The following is a 24,435-nucleotide window of genomic DNA, read 5'->3' on the forward strand; positions in this document are numbered from 1 at the left end:
ATATATATAAATAATTTTATTATTAATTTAAATTTTTAAAAACAGGTTCTTTTTACTATCTTATTAAAGGATTTTCGACTGGAAACTGCCTGCCTTGCTTGGATTACTTTCGAATACTTAGTAATGCTGTACAATTATATATTTTCTATTACTTTTTGTTTTGACTTAAGATGAGTTTACGTTCGCTACTTCTACTACTATTGTCTGATCTAATTAATATACAGTGATTAACTAGAAATATATGAACTGAAAATTTTCCACGCAGAGAAGTTTCTTGCACTGTTTTGATTATTTTAATTGCAATACTTGTGGAGTGATGTACATCATAGGCTGTGGTTGTGTATCTATAAAGTGGTACATTGGGCAGACCAGAAGGATGGTGAAGAAGTGAATAATGAAGCACTTGGGAGATATAAGAAACAGGTTAGATAGCCCAGTTACCCAACATTTTGACTCGGCGCATGCTGTTTGTATTAGTTTCTTTTTTAGCATTCTGGTCAAACCATACTCTACACAGGGGGTAGACTTTGTGCAACTTTTATTGAAAATGAAAACTAAGTATATTATTAAGACTCTTTGGCCCCCCGCAGGGAGAGTAGAACCCACAGTCTGCATCAAAAGCAAGTATTCTACTGGTTGTGCTGCTAACAACACAAACCGATTAAGCATAAGCAGCACTGCTTAGGCCAAGTTTGTTTGTGTTACTTGCTTTTGATGCAGAAGGCTGTGAGTTCTACTCCCACAGTAGGTAGATGGATTGCTGATACTGTACTGGGCTTTACTTTTAAAGGGGGTGGAATTGGTGGATGCTGCCGTCCTGAGAATGTCTTGGGCAGAGATACCTAGTAACTATGAACCTGTTATCAGTTTGCCATCCATTCCATTGTTTCATCTACAAATGAAGTGCCTGTTGCCCTTGAGGAATAAATTGTGCCTATGTTACATTAAAACAATGAAATATTAAGTTGTTTAATAGCAGCAACCTCTTCACTAGTTAAAGATCTTGCAGATCTCTCTAATGTAGAATTATTTAGATGACTTACTTCTGCAGAGACACTGCATATTTACTGATACTGGTAGATTGTAGAAGTTTGAGTAGACTTTTATGATGGAAATGTTCTGAATTGGGCAGTTTTGTCATTATTTCATTGCTTACTGGAAAAATGTTCAAAACAATAAATTTAAAATGTACTCTAACAAGTGTGCTGTATTGTACAATACAAGGAAAGTAATTTAATACAGTCAGAAAGTGCATCAAAGAACACCTGTAATGATGTTCATCGTGTTTCACTGTTGCAGTCATGACTGTTGGGTTTTCCCCTGCCGGCAGGCAGTCCTCGGTCGGCCAGAATCCCAAAGTCTGGGTCCGGCGTCAGCTGTTCAGCCATGCTCCCTGATGTCAGAGCGCCAGGAGTACAAAGCTGACAGCTGACACCATGTTCTCCAGTCTTTCTTGCCGTGCGGTGATAGCAGTTCGCAAGTGCCGGTCGGCTGACTCCTGACTATCTTTTCTGAACAAACTTCAGTTCGAAGACTTTCTTCTCCTACTCAAAGCTAAGTACCCGCTAGAAACTTTTTCTTGCTCCAGTCCGATGTCAGAAAAAGTTAATTGCATTTCATGTGGGAAGCAAATACCTTATAAGGATTTTCATTCTTACTGTATTCCTTGCTTAGGCCCTGACCACGACGTAGCTAGTTGTCGGTTTTGTGCTAGATTCAATCAGCGTACAATTAAACGAAGGTACGATTTTGCATTTCATTACTTCGGTAGGCGTTTTAATTACAAAATGTCATTGGATACGGTTCCGGCTACCGGAGTTCACAAACGACGCAAGGACAAAGACAGGCCTCCGAGGTCCAAATCTGACGATATCGTACAAGCAGAGCCAGCTTCAGGTTCAGCCGTCGTCAGTGAGGTGCTTTTGCAGCCCCTGTCGTCGGCCGTTTCGGAACCGATGGCCGAAACTGACTCCCACGAGGAGCCAACTAGGCCTTTGAATATTTCTGTTGCAGGACCTTCGGACAATGCTCCTTCGGATGGGTCCGGAGCCGCTGTGCAGGTACCGGCTTCCGAAGGGGTTTTCAGGCCTACTCAGCTTCTAATAAAGACAAAGGCAAAGACTCCTTCCAAATCAAAGACTGCAACACACGCCTCTTCTGATCCGGCTCCCAAGTCACAGAAACAGTTACTTAAGATGGCGGAGGACTTGCTTACTATGATTAGGGGTTCACATCCCCCTCCAGATAAAAGGCCAAGGCAGGAAGTTTATTATGACTTCTCTGATCAGGCTTCTGTTTCTTCAGTTTCTTCTTCTGACCAGGAATATTCTTTCCCTCCTTATGAGGATTCTGATGCTGAGGAATCCATTCCTTCAGCTTCTCACCCTGAGGATTTCTCTTTTGGGGAAACTTTGCATGAAATTAGGGAACATTTCCACTGGGAAGGACATGAGTATTCGGAATCTAAGAAAAGTCTAAGGGATTTTCTTCTTCCCCAACATAGACTCCTGGCTATTCCTCCTGTTTTGGATATTGTGGATGATGCTTTTTCGGAGGCTAACTTAACCCCTGACTCTTTTCCTCCTGCTCCTGTTAAGCCTGACTGATATTACAGGGTTCCTCATTCCCACCAGTTTTTATACAAGAACCCTACTGCTGACCCTGAAACCATTTCTCAGGGTCCTAAGGGAGTTAAGGCCGCTTCTGCTGAAAACCCCATTCCCACTGAGAAGGATTCCAGATCTTTAGAAAGATGGGGCAAAAAAGTGTATACTTCTGCTATTAGGGCTTTAAACTGTCAGTTTCATATGCTGAAATACCAGCAATTTCTCCTGTCTGTTTTAAAACAAAAGCTAACTTCCATTTCCGCCTGTGCAGATGAGGAATTACATGACTTAATGCATGCCACTGAACAAGTTGGGAAGCATGGTTTACACTGTGGATTTGATGCCGTGGAGGCTTCTTGTAGGGCTGATGCCTCTGGCACAGTAGTTAGAAGGCATGCATGGTTAAAGGAACAAAATTTGCCAGATCAAGTAAAAGCTAAATTATTAGATGCTCCTGTTCAGCATAATGTTTTGTTTGGATCTAAAGCTGAAGAGGTGATTAAAAAGATGGAGGACAAGGCAAAATCCATGCAAACAGTTAAAGATTTCTTACAAGTACAGCCACCCAGATTTAGCAGGAATCGGCCTACAAAAAATTGGTCCTTTCCCAATTCAGACAGGCCTCAGAGGGGTAGATACAGACGCTCCCGAGGAAGGCCTCAAACACAAGCCTCTTATAAACCAAGACAGTGGACTGCTTCCACCCCTAGGGGAGGAGAGGACAGGTTGCAAGCTCATAGGAAACAGACTCGATGACTCCCTCTGTTGGGCTGCAGGAACTTCTTGCCTGGAAGCCCCTCTCGGAGGAAAACTTTTTCTTTCACCTAAATTGCACTCTCTTATAACCCAAGACAAGTGGGTTCTGGATGTGGTTTCAAGAGGTTACAAATTCCATTTTCATACCCTACCAAGGCCAAGCGGATGGCCAGATCTTCCAAAACATCAATGGACAGAGGCCTTAAACCAGGTGGAAGCTCTTTTGGCTATGAAAGCCATCAAACTAGTTCCACTTTCAGAGATGGGACAAGGTTTACTCAAGGCTCTTTCTAGTCCCCAGGAAGCAAAATTCATGGAGACCCATTCTGGATCTGTCAGTCTTGAACACTTTTCTAGAGATACCAAAATTCAAGATGCTTACTCTACAGCAGCTACTTCCATTGCTGACCAAAAATGCATGGATGGTAACTTTGGATTTAAAGGAGGCATATTTACACATTCCCATCAGGCAGAAACACAGAAAATACCTCCGGTTCAAGGCCGGATCGAGGCACTTTCAATTCTCTGTGCTGCCCTTTGGATTGTCTACTGCGCCCAGGGTCTTCACCAAATACCTGGCTCCAGTAGTAGCTTACTGCAGACTCAAGGGAATTCAAGTTTACCCTTATCTGGACGACTGTCTTATTCAGGCAGACAGCAAGGAGGTCTTACTCCAGCATCTACAGTTTGTTCAGAATCTTCTCAAGTTCCTGGGATTCACTGTAAACATAGTCAAATTTGACACCCTCACAACAGATAATTTTTCTGGGCGCTTCTCTAAACAACCCAGATGGCATTTCTGACATACGAAAAACAGTTGCAGCTGGCTTCAACTTTCAAAACCTTGGCAACTTTAACTCCGCTATCTGCAAGGAGATTCCTGCAGGCTTTGGGTTACATGGCCTCCTGCATCCTTCTCATACCATATGCAAGACTACATATGAGGAAAATACAGTGGTACCTAAAAAGTGTATGGTCTCAACATTGCCACAGTTTAGACATACTGATCTTCGTCCTGCCTTGTCTTCAAAAAGAATTCCTTTGGTGGTCCAAGGCATGTACTCTAAACAAAGGCAAACCCTTCTGTCTGCCTCCTGCCACTCAGATACTAAGCACGGATGCCTCAGATTATGCATGGGGAGCCCATTTTCAGGGCAACTGTCTGCAGGGCCTTTGGACAAAGGATCAGAAGCACCTGCATATCAATTTAAAGGAAATGTTAGCCGTTCAGAAAGCTCTGTTGGCCTTCAGGAATCTTCTACAACCAGGACAACTACTGATACGGACAGACAACACCACAGTTATGTGGTACATAAACAAGCAAGGGGGATCTCATTCCTACCCCCTTTGCAGACTAGCCATAGATCTATGGAACACAGCTCTAGCTTGCAATCTGGACCTTCAAGCTCAGTTTCTACCAGGGAAGCAAAACATCCTGGCAGACAGTCTGAGCAGAAACCTTTCGGACCTACACTAGTGGATGCTGGACACCGAAATATTCAGGATGATAACAGCAGTCTGGGGATGTCCTCACATAGACCTCTTTGCATCCCACCTCAATCAACTACAGATTTTTTGCACCAGGACTTTCCACGAACAAGTTTGGAAAGTGGATGCACTATCATTCAGTTGGAGAAACCTCTCGGAATATGCCTTTCTGCCTCTTCCTCTTCTTCCACGGGTATTATTAAAGATCAAACAGGACAAGCCCAAGATGATGATCTTGATGGCCCCAAATTGGCCTCGACAGTTTTGGTACCCAACTCTGAAAAACCTATGTCTGGAGCCCCCTTGGGTTTTACCACAGACTCCGAACCTTCTGTCCCAACACCAAGGTCAGGTTCTACACTCCCATGTCAGAACTCTCAGCCTGGCGGCCTGATTAATCCAGGGTCTTTGATTCATTCTCTCCTACCCAAGCAGGTTATGGATGTCATTTTAGAAGCCAGACGTCCTAGCACTAGAAGGTCTTATGCAGGAAAATGGAAAAGATTTTGTTCCTGGATGCAGGCTCAGGATTCTGATCCTCTTCTTCCTAACATTCCTTTGATTTTACTTTACCTGACAGATCTCTTACATAAGGATCTCTTTCTCTTCCATTAAGATACATGCCTGTGCTATTTCCGCTCATTACAATACAGAACCTCCAAGGAGCTAAGAACTTAAGACCTCCTAGATCTCCTCCCATTCCTGCTTGGGATCTCAACTATGTTTTGGAAAAGCTCACCTTACCTCCTTTTGAGCCTGCTGCCTAAGCAGGTTATGGATGTCATTTTAGAAGCCAGACGTCCTAGCACTAGAAAATCTTATGCAGGAAAATGGAAAAGATTTTGTTCCTGGATGCAGGCTCAGGATTCTGATCCTCTTCTTCCTAACATTCCTTTGATTTTACTTTACCTGACAGATCTCTTACATAAGGATCTCTTTCTCTTCCATTAAGATACATGCCTGTGCTATTTCCGCTCATTACAATACAGAACCTCCAAGGAGCTAAGAACTTAAGACCTCCTAGATCTCCTCCCATTCCTGCTTGGGATCTCAACTATGTTTTGGAAAAGCTCACCTTACCTCCTTTTGAGCCTGCTGCCTCTTCTGACATCAGGTTTTTATCTTGGAAAACAGCCATCCTGTTAGCCCTGACCTCTGCCAGGAGAGTTTCAGAGTTGCAAGCTCTTATGGCTGTGGAACCTTATATTATTTTTCATCAAGACAGGGTGTCTTTAAGGACTAATCCTACTTTCATGCCTAAGGTGGTTTCCAATGTGGCTTTAAATCAAACTATTCACTTGCCAACTTTTTTCCCCACTCCTCAAAATAGAGGAAAGGATCTTACATTCCTTGGATGTACACTAGACAACTACGTTTTTACCTGAACAGAACCAAGGACATCAGAAAATCAGAGCAATTGTTTGTTTTTTATGCTTCAAGTTCCCAAGGTAAAGCCATTTCAAAACAGACCATTTCTAAATGGATTGCTCATGGAATCAGATTTTGTTATTCACACCATGGAAAGCAAATCCCAGGAGTATAATGGACTCATTCCACCAGAGCTGCTGCCACTTCAGCTGCCTTCCTCAGGGGAGTTCCTACCAAAGACATTTTGGAAGCTGCAACTTGGAGTTCAGTGCAAACTTTTTCAAACCACTGCAATCTACCTCCCTACTCTAAGTCTAGGGCAGGCTTTGCTTCTGTAGTCTTGCAGGGCCTTTTAGCTACCCCTTCTACTTTATGACCACCTCCCTTTCATTCTGCTTTGGGATTCTACCATACAGTCATGACTGCAACAGTGAAACACGATGAACATAGTACAGCTGTGTACACTTACCATAAATGTAGATGTTAGTGTCTTCACTGTTGCAGTCTGGGTTTCCCTCCTTCCTGTCCCCTCTTATTTTTACTTTTGTGTGGTTCCTTTTTTCACCATTCTTCTGAGGTGTATTTGCAAAGGAAATGGGACCTTACTCATTTTGGGACTCCTGACATCTGGGGCAAGAAAAACTGGAGAACATGGCGTCGGCTGTCAGCTTTGTACTCCTGGCGCTCTGATGTCAGGGAGCATAGCTGAACAGCCGACACCAGACCCAGACTTTGGGATTCTGGCCGACTGCCTGCCGGCAGGGGAGAACCTAACAGTCATGACTGCAACAGTGAAGACAGTCTAACATCTACGTTCATGGTAAGTGTACACAACTGTACTTTTCGTCTGCAAGGGGCCTGTGATTAGAAAACCACCCAAAGGTAATCTTTATCCGCTACTGGCCAGGTGCATTTTCTTAAAATGTGGGTTTCAGTGCTGTTTTAATGAATGTGAGTTTCAAGGGCAGAGAAGTTTTAATGCTATGTCTATTTTCATTGTGATACTGTGCCTTTATTTAGCATATGCCTATTGGTGTTTGTGCTATAAAATATAAAGTAAAAGTTTTAAATGAAATCCAAATCCTCGTAGAAGTAAAGCAGTACGCACACTAGTGTTTATGGAAAATGGGGCGAAAGCGCAAAATAGCCAATCAATGGGACATTGGAATGGCTGCAGGGGTGGGGGGCTGTGTATGGGGGGGCCCCATTCATCCATGATTTTGTGGGGGGGGGTGGCAAATTCACAGCCTTAGACTGCACAAAGTTAAGCTATGCCACTGATGAGTAGGCCATGGAGAATAACTTTTGGTGGTCCTAGCAAACCGTAATATTCTTTTGTGAAGATTCGAATATTGCCTACTATTAAATGCCCTGCTTGTCCACAAAACCCACATACTGCAAGTCACCAAAAACAAAATCCTAAGGTTCATCATCTTCTCCCTTCCCAGTGAGCATCATTGCTACACAATTCAAAAGAAAAAAATAATTTACTACAGGGTCTGGGCTGGGGCCATATTCTGGTTGTTCAGTTTGCACTTGAAAGTTGGTACCCCACAATTCCATTGAAGTGGGTGGGGTTACATCATTATGTATGCAAATTTCGTTAATCATCGTGCAGATTTGTACCCATTTTTCATGGGCCTTTGTCCAGATTTTTCCAGGTTGAGAGGTATGCCACTGGGTGGCTAGCCCTGCCCCAGAAGAAAGAAATGTAGTAGTCATGGTCGTGAATTTCAAAAAAGCAGCATTCTGGCATTTCACAAAAAATCTATACACACTTTCTGAGCAACAACTAAAAGTTGACTTAACATTGAAATACTTCTGTAGTCCTTTTTGTTGATTACTTTGTACTTTACGCCCTACTATCCCCAAATTATGTGGCATTGCTAACTTGATCACCTCTTGGGGTCATAAGCCATGGTGTGGAGGTAATTGTCCTGTGTATAACACTTAATCAGATTAACTGTGGAATACTGTATCGGTTTCTGTAACCTGCATCAGTTTCTGTAACCTACTTGCATGACATCTGGTGCTTTAGGTGATTTGTACAGAAATTCTTCACAAAGACTCCAAGGGTTTCAACACTGTATTACAGCCCAAGACTATGACACACTTGACTTAGTGCCTTCTTGGTGGAGACGCATGGCTGTCATACAGAGCATTAAAGAACCTATTACTTTCTGAAGTCCTTTGCATAGATTGACCCCCCCCCCCCCGCAATGATTTGAACATAAAAGGATGCTTGTTTTTTAGTAAAAACTGTTCCATGAAAAGTAACTGCTTCAAATCCGATACCCCATGCCTTTTGAATATAAGCTGCCTCATTTAGTTAAAATTGACCAGTTAGTTCATACCTCCAGGAAGGAACAGATTGATTACATGGTCTCCTATGAGTTTCTAACATTGGTATCTGGGACCTTATCGTGCTCCTTGACTTGCCAGTAGGCACGGAGTTTGTTCACTGGACAAGTAAGCTTGTATATAAAAGGCATAGAATACTGTGCTCAGTAACTGGACATAGAGAATAGTAATTGTACAGCATGTGCTCTTAACATGAGAGAGAATGTGGGAATTGGTTGTAAAATCGGTTCTTAGCAAAAAGCTGAAAATATTAAAAAAAAAAAAAAAAAAAAAAAAATGATGTATGGGTTGTCAGAGTTTGGATGGGGAAAGATGGGATATTAAGTTATTACTGCAGCAACAATGTTACAGTTTGAAGGGGGACATGGGACATCAGAGGCTGTGCTGTAAGCTTGAAGAAGGGAGTGGCTGGTAAGAGTTAAAATTATGCATGTGTGACATGGAGCATAAGCGACGTGGGGCTCTGTCGTTTAGTCAAATGACGTGGGCCTCTGTGTCGCTTAATCTGCTGACGTGAAAAATAGATGGAGTGAAAAGTATGTGCAGCTAAAAATCTGGATGCCTAATGTAAAATTTGCATACAAAGTGGCACTTAAACTGCTGTCACTTAGTAGGAGTGGTGGATTACACCTAAACACAAGCTTAAACGAGCTACACATGTTTAACATGCACATGCTGTTGGAGACTGTGTAAAAGTAGTAGGCTTTAATAAATGATATTGCAAAACTCTTTTAAAGTCATTTTTGGTGTCTTCTGAAAAAGAGAAGTAATGCGGATCTTCTAAATTGTCACCAGAATTTGTTCGTGTCGTTTAGCTTCCTGGATACTAAACAGTTCTCAAATTGTGTAATAGGGTGGGGGGTATTTTGAAAGTAGTGTGAAGCGATAAGTCAAAGAATCTGAATAGGAGCAGAGCTCCAAAATAAGTATAGTTTATTTGGAGAAATCATGGGGAATGGGGTAAATTAAGCCTAAAGAGATGCATTCAAAACAGGTGCATTTAAGAGGCAGTGACATACAAAGTTGCTTTGATTCTGAATGTTGTGGGTTGTTTAAGGGTATGATTCTTGCCAACGGCACGAAATATTGAAATCTCGGACAAACCCACCAACTTTTGAATTGGCAGCTTGTGCAGAGTAGTAAAGCTATGAGCAAGTTGGTAAGCTGCTTCATATATATAGTCCACCATCTGATTGTCTGCTTCCATTTGCTTACTGCCCGATTCTGACCAAGTCAGTTAATAAGACTGTGCTTTGGGGCAATTGGTAAATTGGGCTAGGTCCTCCATGATCTCCTGGACCCACATGTGTGTTAAAAAATATAAAATAATGTAGAAAATTAATAATCTGAAAATGCAGCTGTATACATATGCTTATTTTAAGATTTAAACGTGTAGTAGGTAAATATTTCTTAAAGATTTAAAAGGTATTTCTTTCCTGACTTCAAGGTCTGTGATTATTTTAATGTAATTTGTGGATCTTCTAATTATTTCTTAATTTGTATTCTGATATTTCCTCCTTTTTTTTTTCTTGCACACACAGATCTTCCTAAATATCCATAGAAGCATCCGGTATTCTTTTGGACTTTTTATCAAAAGTCCTGAATGGGGTTCCTATATTTTATCCACTGCCTGGTTAATTTTCTGATGCCACAATCTCTGAAAATACACAAAATGATCCAAATCATTTGGCACAAATTAGCTTACTCTTAATTGCTGCTTTACAACGTTCATTAGCCTTCTTGCACGTTCATCTAACTTCTGTGTTGCTGCAGTGTAAATTCTTCTCCCTGGGTGCTTTTCTCCCATTCATTCTGTAAATGTTGTAGTTGTACATAGTTTTAGTTATTTTTTTCCACTGATCCCTTAATTTGATCTTGCAACCATTTTAAAATGATTCCAACAAAATTTAGTTGCGTTTTGCAGCAAATATCAAAGCTCTGAACTAATTTGTGTTTAATGTTTCACTGTTTCCCTCCCCCGGTTATATTTTCTAATGGATCAGTGCAGTATCTGAGGTGCATGATGTGAAATCCCAAGTGGCTAAAAGCCTTTGACTGCAAATGAATATTCCTAGGAAATGCGTTTCGTCAGTGCATGACCAAGAGTATTGCCTTCTGGAATGGCATATATAAAGTCCATCTCTGCCACATTCAGCAAACCAGATGCCTTCATAAACATCCCCCGGAAATGTTCTTACTTGTGCTGCAGCATTTAGTAATTCACTTGAATCTGCATTTCACTCTCATTATCCTTGTCATTATTCCAGTGCCCTCCTATCCATAACACCCCCCCCCCCCGTAGTACTTTCCCAGGTCTTTCTAGTCTGTTTTAGAGGGATGTATACACTTCTTTTGCAATTCCAAATTACTATTAAGATTTGAATAAATCAGTTCCCTCTCTGTACAGCTTCATCCAGTTTTCACTGGGGGGATTTGCCAAGTGAGTCAAGTGTTTTATTTCCAACATAGCTCATTTTGTTTCTTTGACATTTTATTACCATTTTTTCTTTCATGGTATGATGAAAAAAAAGTTCAAGTGATGTCAGTGGTTCATCTAGGACCTCCACAGTCCACTTAGAAGATGAGAAAGATGGGAATGTACCCACCACTGTTAGAATTGCTGAAAAGTCTCTCTCTGCTCCACTCTCATTGCTACTTACAGATCATTTTTATTTTTCTGTGATCGTTTTCGAGCAAGTTTATATCTATCTACTTTCATATGCCCATTTGAGAGAGAGAGAGAGAGAGAGTGTGTGTGTGTGTGTGTGTGTGTGTGTGTGTGTTTGTGTGTGTCTGTGTGTGTTTGTGTGTGTCTGTGTGTGTCTGTGTGTGTCTGTGTGTGTGTCTGTGTGTGTCTGTGTGTGTGTCTGTGTGTGTGTCTGTGTGTGTCTGTGTGTGTGTCTGTGTGTGTGTCTGTGTGTGTGTCTGTGTGTGTGTGTGTGTGTGTGTGTGTAAAATACCTCTCAACCTAGAAACATCAAGACAAAGGCCCATGAAAAATGGTACAAATCTGTATGCTGATTAACATAACATTTGCATACATAATGATGTAACCCCACCCACTTCAATGGAATTGTGAGGTACCAACTTTCAAACACAAGCTGAACAACCAAAATATGGCCCCAGCCCAGACCCTGTAGTAAATTTATTTTTTTTTCTATTGAAGTGTGTAGCAATGATGTTCATGGGAAGGGAGAAGATGATGAACCTTAAGAGTTTATTTTTGGTGGCTTGCAGTATGTGGGTTTTGTTGTAAAAGTAGGGGGTTTAATAGTAGGCAATATTCTAATCTTAGCAAAAGAATATTAGTTTGCTAGGACCTCCGAAAGTTACTCTCCATGGCCTACTGATGAGTGGCATAGCTCGAGTTTCTGCCGTCTGGGGGCTGTGATGCCCTCCCCCTTCACAAAATCATGGTCAAATACGGCCCCCCCATACACAGTCCCCTACCCCTGCAGCCATTTCAATGTCCCATTACTTGCTTATTTCGCCCTATTTAACATGCACTGTAATGTGTGTGTATTGCTTTACTTCTACAAAGAATATTTGGATTTCATTTAAAACTTTTATTTTATAGCACAAACACTAATAGACATCTAAACAAAGGCATATACAGTCTCACAATGAAAATATACATAGCATTAAAACTTCTCTGCCCTTGAAACTCGCATTCATTAAAACAGCATTGAAACCCACATGCAAAGAAAGTACATCTGGCCAGTGGTGGATAAAGTTTACCTTTGGCTGTTTTCTAATTCTAGGCCCCTTGCACACGAGACATGCATGTGTTCTTTCATACACGTTCCTGATTGTATTAAATTACATTCCTTGTATAATACAGCACACTTGTTAGAGCACATTTTAAATTTGTTTTGAATATTTTTCCAGTAAGCAGTGAAACAAAATGCATGAACTAATAATGACAAAACTGCCCGGTTCAGAACATTTCCATCATAAAAGTCTACTCCAACTTCTACAGTCCACCAGTATCAGTAAATATGCACAGTCTCTGCAGAAGTAAAAGTCATCTAAATAATTCCACATTAAAGAGATCTGTAAATAATGAAGAGGTTGCTGCTAGCAAATAACATATTTCATTGTATCATCTACAAATAAGGTGCCTGTTGCCTGTGAGGAATAAATTGCCTATGTTACATTAAAACAAAGTAGTAATAATGCAATAGGGAATGGCTCATAGGTTCTTATGTTTATAGATTAGTACTAGACTAACTGCCCTTGAGCCATTTTAAGCCTAGCCATTCACCCCATGTGAGAATCAAACCCTGCACCTTGTATGTATAAGGTAAACACCTTAACCATTATGCCAACCTCTCACCCCTGGCAAACTGATAACAGGTTCATTGTTGCTAGGTATCTCTGCCAAAGAGGACATTCTCAAGACTGCAGCATCCACCAATTCCACCCCCTTTAAAAGTAAAACATTAGTACAGTATCCGCAATCCATCGACATACTGTGGAAGTAGAACCCACAGCCTTCTGCATCAAAAGCAAGCAACACACAAACAAACTTGGCCTAGACAGTGCTGCTTATGCCAAATCAGTTTGTGTTCATAGCATAACAGGTAGAATTGCTTTTGGTGCAGAAGGCTCTGGGTTCTACTCCCACTGTGGGCAAGACTGTGACAACTATTTTTGATATTGTTAAGATGGACATAAACACACATGCCACAACTTTAACATCTTTAACTGTAGTGGTATTAACATCTAGCCACTAAGTTCATTCCACGTAGAAAATGTGATACAAGTAAAACCATCATTGATTTTAAAAATGTTTGTACGTAAAATTAACTTACAGATTTTAGGAAACCAGAACCCTATAGTTGACCAGAGCAAAGAGCTTCGTAGAAAGAGTGCATATACCCCCCCCCCCACAACTTAAAATTTCGAAATGGTTGAAAATGAACCGAGAGGGGAAATTAAGAATAAGTTTAGTAAGATGTGTATTTTAGATCTGATAAGAGCATAATAGTAATGAAACCAGACAAGGGGGGGGGGGGGGGGGGGGATTTTCATTACGAACAAATTGCTATATGGAAGTAAAATGTTAACTATGTTAAAACGACTATGACAAGTAACATTTCTGCTTCTATAAATGAGACAAACATAGCCTACAACAAGACAGACTTGGTCTTTAAAGATATGCTACTAGATGTTTCTATTGGCTTTAATACCTTTACCTATCTAAAAAATGACAAACCCAGAATACCCTCCATTTTCGGGATACTGAAAATACACAAGGACATAGAGGAGCCACCCCTGAGGTTGTTCCTTTCAGGAGAAGGATCAAAAACAGAACCACTAGCCAAGTTTGTAGACTTGAAAGTGAAAAATCTTTGGTTAAATGAGTGAAATCCTGAAAGACTCTTGGGATTTAAGGGCTGTCTCACCAGATTTATTCAATAAAGACATCCTTTGTCTAACTGTTTTTATAATGGACTTAAGTGTAATACCACATGACATTGGCCTTCAATGGTTTGAAGAAGCCTTTGCCATGAGGTGATCTAACAAACAACGACTTTCATGTTTGTATTGAATTAATGGACCTAGTTCTTAAAAATAACTATTTACTTTTGAAGGGGAATTTTTCCACCAGTTGAAGGGTGCTGCTGTGGGGGCAGGTTGTGTCCTCACATATGCAAACATAGTCCTCTCCATGTGAGAAGAAAAGTTCATACTCTAATCACAATACACGTCCTGTTGGTCCCTCGACAAGAAATACCTGGATGATATCTGCCTTTTGGATGAAGACAAGGGAGAAGTTACTTGAATTTATTGATTACATCCAGAATACGACCAACTTTGAGGTTCACATATGACATTAGTACAGACAAAGTCGATTGTTTATGTACACAAACTGTATAATAAGTTTGTCCATCATTCATAGGAAAAACTTTTTTCCAACTCCTTTCTCTTATTTCTCAAGTGTACATCCTGTGCACCAGAAGAGGGGTATAATCAAAGGACAAATGGTAAGGGCCAATAGAATGTGCTCACTGGATACAGATTTTGAAATCGAACTTGCATTGTTAGAAAATGTTCCTGGAACATGGATACCCCAAAACCCTGATCAAATAAATTAGAAGTTATTAAGCAGAGGACTGTGAAATATGCCCCTATTTTAGTTAAGAATATTGGAAGGGGGTGAGGCTTCTAATTCACCCAAAAATGAGAGTCAGCCATTACCAAAGCGCTTTTGTTGCAGAGTATATATGGTGACACCAATCTCATCAGAAAAATAGTTTTAAGTGAATGGGACAAATTCATAAGGTTGACTGACATCAGTAAACTGCATAATAAGGCAGTGGGCATAATTTTCAGGCAAGGATAAAATATGAAAAATGTTTTGGAAAAATCAAAGTTTGGCTAAGGGAAGAAACGACATGATTAAAAAGGCACTTTTAAGTGGGGTATATGTCAACAGTGCCAGTATATTTCTAACAAAGAAAAAAATATTTATTAGTCTTAATAGGTTCGTAGAAGGTAAGGTTTATTCCAACTGCAACACCTCAGAAGTTGTGTATTTAACTCAGTGTAAACCAGGTAAGACTGAGCAGACACTTAGAGGAGAGTTTATGAACACTGCTATAACATGCGTAATAAAAAAAAACTCAATTCACTTTATAAGCACTCCTTGGAATGTAATCAAGCTGCATACGGATTTTTAGTCCTTGAATGCATACCCAAGGATGGTAGGGGTGGCCTTTGGGAAACGACCATAGAATTCAAGGAGTTGTATTGGCAGATTGTACTTGGGGCAAACAAGCCTGCAGGACTGAATGACGATATTTCCATTGTCAGTGTTAAAACAGAGAGCTGCAAAACTATAAAATAGTACAAATGCAATTACATCTATATGACACTAGATGGTATAAATTTTGGCTGAAAGGATTTCATAGGTAGGTACTAGGCTATCAGCCCTATGGCCCATACAAGCCTAGCCAAAAAATGTACCCTGGCTTTCGCCACCCAAGAAAATTATTTTCCTGTGCCCCTGTCGAGCAGAGCCACAGAAGTGATCCCCGGGGTGAATTTCCCATTTCCCATCCAATCATCAAGATTTTTCTTGAGTGCTAATGAGGAGCTCTGTTTGACATAGTCTGTTCCAGAGTATGGGAAGTCTCTGGGACAGGAATCTATCCCTCCAGCAGATTCTGTTTATTGTGGTGACAAGGTTTAGGTTTCACCTAGATTTTATTTTTTTTAATATATAAAGTTGAAACTTCTGAGACACTTTATTTAACATTTTTTATAGAACAAGTTTTTAATGTCATTTTTATGGAACATATTAAGGTTTTTAAAGCATTTTATCATAGGGGTATATATGTTTTAATTTTTTGAATGACACTAATTTTCATATTGGTTGATCAAAATGAGGTTTAGTACTTAACAAGTAGCACCATTTCACTTGCTTTATCTGATGGTCTGTTTTTAACTGACGGAAATGCTGTGTGAATTATTCCTGCATTTGTTCCTGAATTCGCTTAATAAAGCATGCTTGTGAGTTGTCAAGCCTTCCTTCAGTGCTAGCTGCTTTATTTGGTTTGTGCAGTTTGCAAGCACTTGCACTGATATACTTTTTTGGTTCTGTTGTGTAATTCTCAGCGTAATGTTGGTTTGAGCTTCCTTTGCTGGAAGCTGAAAATGAAAGGAGGATTTTACTTTCACTTATTGACTTGGATAGTCTGTGCATATTGCCCATTTTAGCAGAGCCCTGGGAGAAAAAGCTTCAGCATTAATACAGTTGAGTATAAATATACAACATTTGCTAAAAAGACATTCCACAAGTTAACAAACTGTTTAGTAAGTAGTCTTAGTGTACACTGTAACAGTAATTTCTACAAAGCCTAAGGCCTTTTTAAGTTGGTAGTTATGTGAGACTCCGATGTTAAGGCTGAGAGTGGAGTTTTACTGTGGGTGAGAGATGGTGTAGTGTAAATGGAGGAGAAAGGGTGAGTTCATGAGAATGTGTTGTAATATTTGCTTTTTAATTGTTGTATTTGATTAATATAAAAAAAAAACTCCAGTTGTACGCACTTAACCGTGGGATGATACTAAGAAGGTAATATATTTAGAGGAATTTCCTAACAAACGGTTTAATTGCAGTTTGTATTTATTAGCCACACCTTCAAATCTAAAATTGCACCCGCCAGTCTTCACCTTAACTTTCTTGGTTTGATAACATTACCAACTCCCTTGGACTACCACGTTAGAATGTAGACCTACCTGGGAGACTTCTCTTTATGCTGAGGACTCCGCAAGGGAAAGCCTCAGCAGTAGAATAGTCTGTAAATCAGAAGAGTTTGGCCCAGTAACTTTCCAAGATAAAGTTCCTAAATCAGATGAATAAATCCTTTCTGAATGCCAGCTATGACTTCCTCTTGCTGGAAAATGTGTCTACTTTGATCCAGTTTGTACAAGCAGCCATCTCTAATCCCCCCCCCCCCCAACCTGAGGGAGAGTTTGCATTTGCTATATAGCCTCTACTGAGCAAGACTCCATGACACATGGTCGTAATTACTGTATTTGGAACATCTGATAGAAAAGGCACCAATAGCTTCCAACTTTATGGATGTACATTTAACCAAGCAAGTATAACCTTTTAATGCGGCCTTTTGATGTTTTGATCAAAAACTCTCAAATCACATCACTTTTGATGTTTTCATCAAAAACTCTCAAATCACATCATTTAGAGGAATTTGTAAATATAACTGTGGATGTTCTTCATCTCACATTGCTGCAGTCCTTACACTTGGGTAGTCCGCTGTCCTCGGTCGGCCCGAATATCAAAGTATAAGGCTGACGTCGGTCAAGGCGCATTTGACTGACATCAGGACGTCAGGGTACAAATGCGCATGACCGACGTCATATCCTCAGCCTTTTTTGCCGCATGGTCCGATGCAGAAGCAGCATTGCAAGTGCCGGTTGGCATTCTGAGATTTTTCGATTTCGAAGTTTCAGACAGAGTTCAAAGTTGGCTAAGTACCCCGTTGGGGAATATTTTAGTTTTTTCTTGCCTCAGTGATTTACCGGATGTCAGAAAAAGTCAATAATTGCATTTCTTGTGGGAAACAGATACCGCATAGAGATTATCATACTTTGTGTATTCCTTGCTTAGGGCCTGAGCACGACGTTGTTGGCTGTCGCTCTTGTGCTAGATTTAATAAACGCACTATAAAGAGAAGGTTGGATTGTGCAAGGTTAGTCTTTGGGAAGCGGTGTAATTATAAAATGCCGTCGGATGCTCCGACGCCCGCTTCGAAGAAGCGCAAGGACAAGGCAGTTAAGCCTAGGCTAGAAGAACCGTCTGTACCGGACGCCGGTTCTTTAGAGGTGTCGGTGGAGCCGGTGGCTCCGCCGGAGGTTTCTTTGTGTTCCCAGGGTGAGACCTTATTATTGCAAGATGTGGCCTCTCAGGAGGCAAGTCCGGCTGAGGGGGCTTCTCAGGTTACTATACTCCCCTCCCTTCCTAGGGTGGCTAGGCCCTCTCCTTCTGTTTCAAAGGCTTCTCCCAGGGGCAGGCCAGGTTTGGCTTCAGTTGGTGTTACTCCTAGCTCTTCAGGTACTGTGCCCAAGAAGCATATGCTTAAAATGGCAGAAGATTTGATTACTTTAATTAGGGGTTCTATGCCCCCTCCTGATAAGAGACCTAGGTTGGAGCCTGAGCTGGGGGGTTTTGAGCAGGCTTCGGATGTTTCAGAGTCTTCGGCTGAAGACTTGCAGGAGTACTCTCCTTATTCTGATTCTGATGTGGATGATTCTACTCCTGCGTCTCCTCCTGAGGATTTTTCTTTTTCAGAAACTCTTCATTCCATGAGGGAGCATTTTAAGTGGGAAGGTCAGGACTTCTCTGATTCCAGGAAAAGGCTTAGGGAATTTTTGTTTTTACCCCAGCATAGGCCTTTGGCTATACCTCCTGTTTTGGATGTAGTAGAAGATGTTTTTACAGAGGCTTCTCTTAATCCTGATTCTTTGCCTCCTGCTCCTGTTAAGCCGGATAGGTATTACAGGGTGCCTGAAGCTCATAAGTATCTTTTTAAGAGTTCTAGGGCTGACCCAGAAACTGTTAGTCAGGGGCCTAAAGGTGTTAAGGCTTCTGTTGTTAAGAATCCGGTTCCTGCAGACAAAGAGGCTAGGGCCTTGGATAGATGGGGAAAGAAAGTTTATACTTCTTCCACTCTTGCTATGAGGGCTTTGAATTGCCAGTTTCACATGTTGAAATACCAGAACTATCTCCTTTCACAATTAAAGTCTAAGGTTGATGCTCTGGCAGTAGGTATTGATTGTAAAGAGTTGCAAGATTTAGTGCATGTTTCTGAACAGGTGGGTAAGCATTCTTTGCAATGTGGTTTTGATGCTGTACAGGCCTCGTCTAGGGTGGCTGCCACTGGGTCAGTTCTTCGCAGGCACGCCTGGCTAAGGGATCAAAATTTGTCTGAACATGTTAAAACAAGGATTTTAGATGCTCCTTTACAATCTGATGTGTTGTTTGGTCCTCCTGTTGAGGCAGTTTTAAAGAAAATGGAAGACAAGGCTAAGTCTATGCAGACTGTTAAAGATTTTTTGCAGGTCCAGCCTCCAAAGTTTAGTAGAAATTGGCCTACTAAGGGGTGGACGTATCCTTCTTATGATTCCCAGTCTAGGGGTAGATCTAGACGTGGTAGGGGCAGAGCTCAGGGCTCTTTCAGGCCTAGAACAGGAGTTCTCCTGCACAGTCTTCGGGTGAGGGCAGGGGTCAGTCCTTTCGTAAACAGACCCAATGACCTACCTTTTCAGCTGCCAGAGCCTTCTTGTCTGGCAGCACCTTTGGGAGGAAGGTTGGCACTTTTCAAAGAAAATTGGAGTTTAATTACCCAAGACAGATGGGTATTGGATATCATACACCACGGTTACAGGTTTTATTTCCATACCTTGCCTCCTTTCAAAGGCATGCCAGACATTCCTCCTCAACAAAGAATAGAGGCTCACAAGCAAGTTTCTCTGTTACTCCAAATAGGGGCCATACAGCCGGTCCCTATGCCAGAAGTGGGCCTAGGAGTTTATTCTCGCCTGTTCCTAGTACCAAAGAAGGGGAACACGTGGAGACCAATTTTGGATTTATCTACCCTCAACACTTATCTGGACATTCCCAAGTTCAAAATGTTGACGTTACAGCAGCTTTTACCTCTGCTGGGCAAAGATCATTGGATGGTAACTTTGGATCTAAAGGAGGCTTACCTTCATGTTCCTATCAGACTAAGTTGCAGGAAGTATCTGCGTTTTCGAGCTGGGACTTCTCACTATCAGTTCTCTGCATTGCCCTTTGGCTTATCTACTGCGCCCAGAGTATTCACGAAAGTTCTGGCTCCAGTGATAGCTTTCTTCAGGCTAAAAGGAATACAGATCTGTCCTTATTTGGACGACTGCCTGATTCTGGCTCAAGGAAGGGAAGAGCTTCTTCATCATTTGGAATATGTGATAGCAGTGCTGAGATGCCTGGGGTATTCTGTGAACGAAATAAAGTCCAGTCTAGTACCCTCTCAGGACATGTGCTTTCTGGGTGTGAGACTGAATACAGCATCCCAGATGGCCTTTTTAACCCCGGACAAACAAAAGAGTCTATCCCTTTACTTCCATCAGCTATCTCATCAGTCCGGGCTGACTGCAAGGACAGTCCTTCAAGCCTTAGGGTTCATGGCATCTTGTATTCTGGTGCTTCCCAATGCCAAACTGCATATGAGGAAGCTGCAATGGTATCTCAAAAATGTATGGACACCACTGCCAGGATCTAGACACTGTCATTCAAATAATACCTTGCATTCAAAAGGAATTTTTGTGGTGGGCTCAGGAATGTCACCTAAACAAGGGACTCTCTGTGACCCGGCCAGAGGCGAGTCAGATTTTAACGACAGATGCCTCAGACAAAGCTTGGGGAGCTCATCTAAATGGAAAGTGGATACAAGACAAGTGGCCTGCCAGACTACAACATCTACATATCAACCTGAAGGAGATGTTAGCAGTCCAGTTTGCATTAATAGCTTTCAAGAATTTACTTCTTCCAGGGCAGGTGTTGATTCTAACAGACAACACAACTGTCAATGTGGTACATCAACAAGCAAGGGGGAACGCATTCTTATCCTCTATGCAGGCAAGCAATGATTTTGTGGGAGACTGCTCTGTTTACAGCTCAATCTTCAGGCAAGGTTTCTGCCAGGAGCACAGAACTCCTTAGCAGATGTGTTGAGCAGACGAATTATGGATCCCCACGAGTGGAAATTGGATCCTCATGTATTTCAGAAATTGACAGTGTCATGGGGAACTCCAGACATAGATCTGTTCGCTTCTCCACTAAACCATCAGCTGCCAAAGTTTTGCACAAAAAGGTTTCATCACACAGCTTGGAAAGTGGATGCTCTTTCTTTCAGTTGGAGCAATCTTCATGTGTATGCCTTTCCTCCTCTGCCTCTCCTCCCAAAGGTACTTCTAAAGGTCAGACAGGACAAGCTAAGGATGATTTTAATAGCTCCAGATTGGCCTCGACAGCACTGGTACCCATTACTGAGAAGTCTGGTACGGAAGCCTCCATGGCCTTTGCCTTTGATTCCACACCTGTTGTCACAGGAGGACAGCCATTTGCTGAATGTCAAACTTCACGCACTTCACCTAACAGCCTGGCATATTCTGTTTTGAGCCATAGAGGGTCTCAACTTCCACAACAAGTTTTGAATGTGATTTTGGAAGCTAGAAGGCCTAGTACAAGGAAAGTGTACGCAGATAAATGGAAGAGATTTTTATTTTGGAGTGCAGCAAAAGATTTTGATGTTTCTGAGCCTAATTTGAGTGTGGCTCTTCAATATCTTACTGAGTTACTGGACAAAGGTTTGTCTTTCTCTTCTATTAAGGTTCATGCTGCAGCAATTTCGGCTCACTATGATTGTGTCCCACCATTGTTTTCTCATCCTTTGTTCAAGCAATTTCTTAGAGGGGCAAAGAATATAAGACCCCACGAAGAGCTCCTACTCCTGCTTGGGATCTCAATTTTGTGTTGGAGAAACTCACTCTACAACCTTTTGAGCCTGCAGCTTCTTCTGAGTTGAAATATTTATCATGGAAGACTGCTTTTTTGTTGGCAATTACCTCTGCAAGAAGGGTTTCTGAATTGCAGGCCCTTATGGCAGTTGAGCCTTTCTTGATTTTCCATAAGGATAGGGTATCATTACGTACTAATCCTTCCTTTATGCCCAAGGTGGTTTCTAGTGTGGCTTTAAACCAAACTATTCATTTGCCTACTTTTTATGCAAATCCCCAAAATAAAGGGGAAAAGATTTTGCACACTTTAGATGTACACAGGCAGTTGCGTTATTATTTGGACAGAATTAAAGGGTTCAGGCAGTCTCAGCAGTTGTTTGTTTCTTTTGCTTTGAGTTCTCAGGGCAAGCCTGTGTCTAAACAAACTATTTCTAAGTGGATTGGGTTTTGCATTGCTTTCTGTTATTCCCATCATGGCAAGGAGGTTCCAGCTGGGATTAGGCCTCATTCCACTAGGGCTACTGCCACTTCAACAGCTTTTTTGAGGGGTGTGGCAACCAAGGATATTTTGGAGGCAGCTACTTGGAGTTCAGTGCATACTTTCTCTAGGCATTATCACCTGCCACTTTACTCTAAATCCAGGGCTGGTTTTGCCACTGCTGTTTTGCAGGGCATGTTGGCAGCTCCTGCTTCCTTGTAGTTAGCCATCCTCCCTTACCTCTGCTTTGGGATTCTACCCAAGTGTAAGGACTGCAGCAATGTGAGATGAAGAACATAGTACAGTTTTGTACCTACCATAAATGTAGATGTTCGAAGATCCACATTGCTGCAGTCCAATTCCCTCCCTCCTTCCCTCTGCAGTTAGAGGTGGTTGTGTGGGTTGGGTTGTACATATTGTGTATATTGTATATTTTGTACATATAGTTAGTGCAAGGGTGGTTGGTTGGTTGTTTGCTATCTTTTGGTTTTGACCTTTATTTTTGGGGTCTTCTGACATCTGGGGCAAGAAAAGACTGAGGATATGACGTCGGTCATGCGCATTTGTACCCTGACGTCCTGATGTCAGTCAAATGCGCCTTGACCGACGTCAGCCTTATACTTTGATATTCGGGCCGACCGAGGACAGCGGACTACCCAAGTGTAAGGACTGCAGCAATGTGGATCTTCGAACATCTACATTTATGGTAGGTACAAAACTGTACTTTGCTGTTTTCAGCTCTGGATGCCCCCCCCCCTACTCGCACTCTCTCTCGCACTCTCTCTCGACTCTCTCTCTCTCTCGCGACTCTCTCTGACTCTCTCTCTCGCGACTCTCTCTGACTCTCTCTCGCGACTCTCTCTCGCACTCTCTCTCGCACTCTCTCTCACACACACACTCTGCACGGAACTTGTAGTTTCTAGAATAAAAAGTAACTATGTAGCATGGACTAGTAATTGTTTTGTTAATTCATGGGTTTGAGGAGTTATTTTTACTTCAATTTCTCAGTAAATATCATTTCAGTCTAGGTTTTTCATGTTGGTTTTGGTATATATGGAGTTTGTCATTATCTGAAAATTCTTTTATCCTGTGTCCAGTTTTACTTGTCATTCTAAAATTCAGAAGTGATTGACTAAATGTTTTTAAAATATTCTGAAACAAGTCATTATATGTATGTGTAACTCCTGAGTAAAGTCTGTCTTTTTCGTAACATGTATATTGGATCACTTACAGAAATTATTGTAATTGCCTGAATGCCTGTAGCTTAAACCTGAAATAAATGCAGTTGTGAATCTCTCCCAAAACTTGTTGTTCTGTAAATGTGCATTATTACTTCAGTGTTTGTGTACATTCTTCATACTGGTAGAAGCAGCCTCTTTTTGCAATTGAGAGCATTTGCTAGTTTACCTGTGTGTTGACTTGGGAGTAACACCTGGCCTTCTCTTTTGAATTGTAGGTGAACTGTTTGCCCAGGCTCCTGTAGATCAGTACCCAGGCATTGCTGTGGAGACAGTAACAGACTCCAGCCGGTACTTTGTTCTGCGTATTCAAGATGGAAATGGTGAGGACTGCCCTTGTGCATGAAGACTAGTTTAAAGTCCGTGTTGGGATGAGTGAAATAACAGACTGACATCTTTTAATTTATCATTTGTTTCCCCAGCTGATTACCACATTGAGGGAGGGAGGGTACTCCTCGGAAACTTAAGCATCCCCTGCTTATCTGACTTGAGTATAACATTCAACACTAAGTTATTCCCAGTGTATAGGGAGCCTATCTAGAGCTGGCATGAAAAATATCCTAGATTGAACTTTCAGAACACTAGAAAGTAAGTGGCAGTCTTCCCAAGGACTACATCAGCCATAGCTTGTTGCATACCATGTGGTGAAACTAACCTTTCCCTACCAAATAAAATTACTCTTGTGAAACTGGAACAAACTTGTAGCAGAAGCTGGTCCATATTAGCATCCGTTTGACACACTCGTCCCTGATGATCAGCATTTCAGCTTTGAAGTTATCCTAGACAAATTCTTACTATCCAAAAGATGGTCAAAAACACATCGCACTCTCTTGTTTGTACACCTGTACAAGAAAGTTTATGAAAACCAGAGTCTCTGCTTAGAAATCCACCAAAATCTTCCTCCTTATTTACAAAGACCTCAAGTAGGTGCCAAAAACAAGTAAAAGTAGCAAAAGAATAATACCAGCAAACAACAATCCGTCAGCCTTCTGGAATCCCCTTTAAAAGCTGATGGGGGATACTGAAATAGGAGACTAACTCTGTCTACCCAAGTCATGACAGAGGACCACAGATGCTTTTGCAAATAATTTCAAGTCCTTCAACACATTGGGTG

At 41.4% G+C, this 24,435-nt stretch overlaps 1 protein-coding gene across 1 annotated transcript in view; it reads left to right on the plus strand.

The window, feature by feature from the left end:
• Nucleotides 1-24,435, plus strand: part of LOC122808199 (adaptin ear-binding coat-associated protein 1-like) — a 477,147-nt gene that overhangs the window by 144,560 nt on the left and 308,152 nt on the right. Inside the window, exon 3 of the mRNA XM_044079168.1 lies at nt 23,540-23,644. Coding sequence (XP_043935103.1) covers nt 23,540-23,644 — 105 coding nt within the window. The remainder of the gene's footprint in view (nt 1-23,539; nt 23,645-24,435) is intronic.

This window comes from Protopterus annectens, chromosome 8.part0, assembly GCF_019279795.1.
Source record: "Protopterus annectens isolate FY-2018-M chromosome 8.part0, PAN1.0, whole genome shotgun sequence".
NCBI classification, from domain to species: domain Eukaryota; kingdom Metazoa; phylum Chordata; order Ceratodontiformes; family Protopteridae; genus Protopterus; species Protopterus annectens.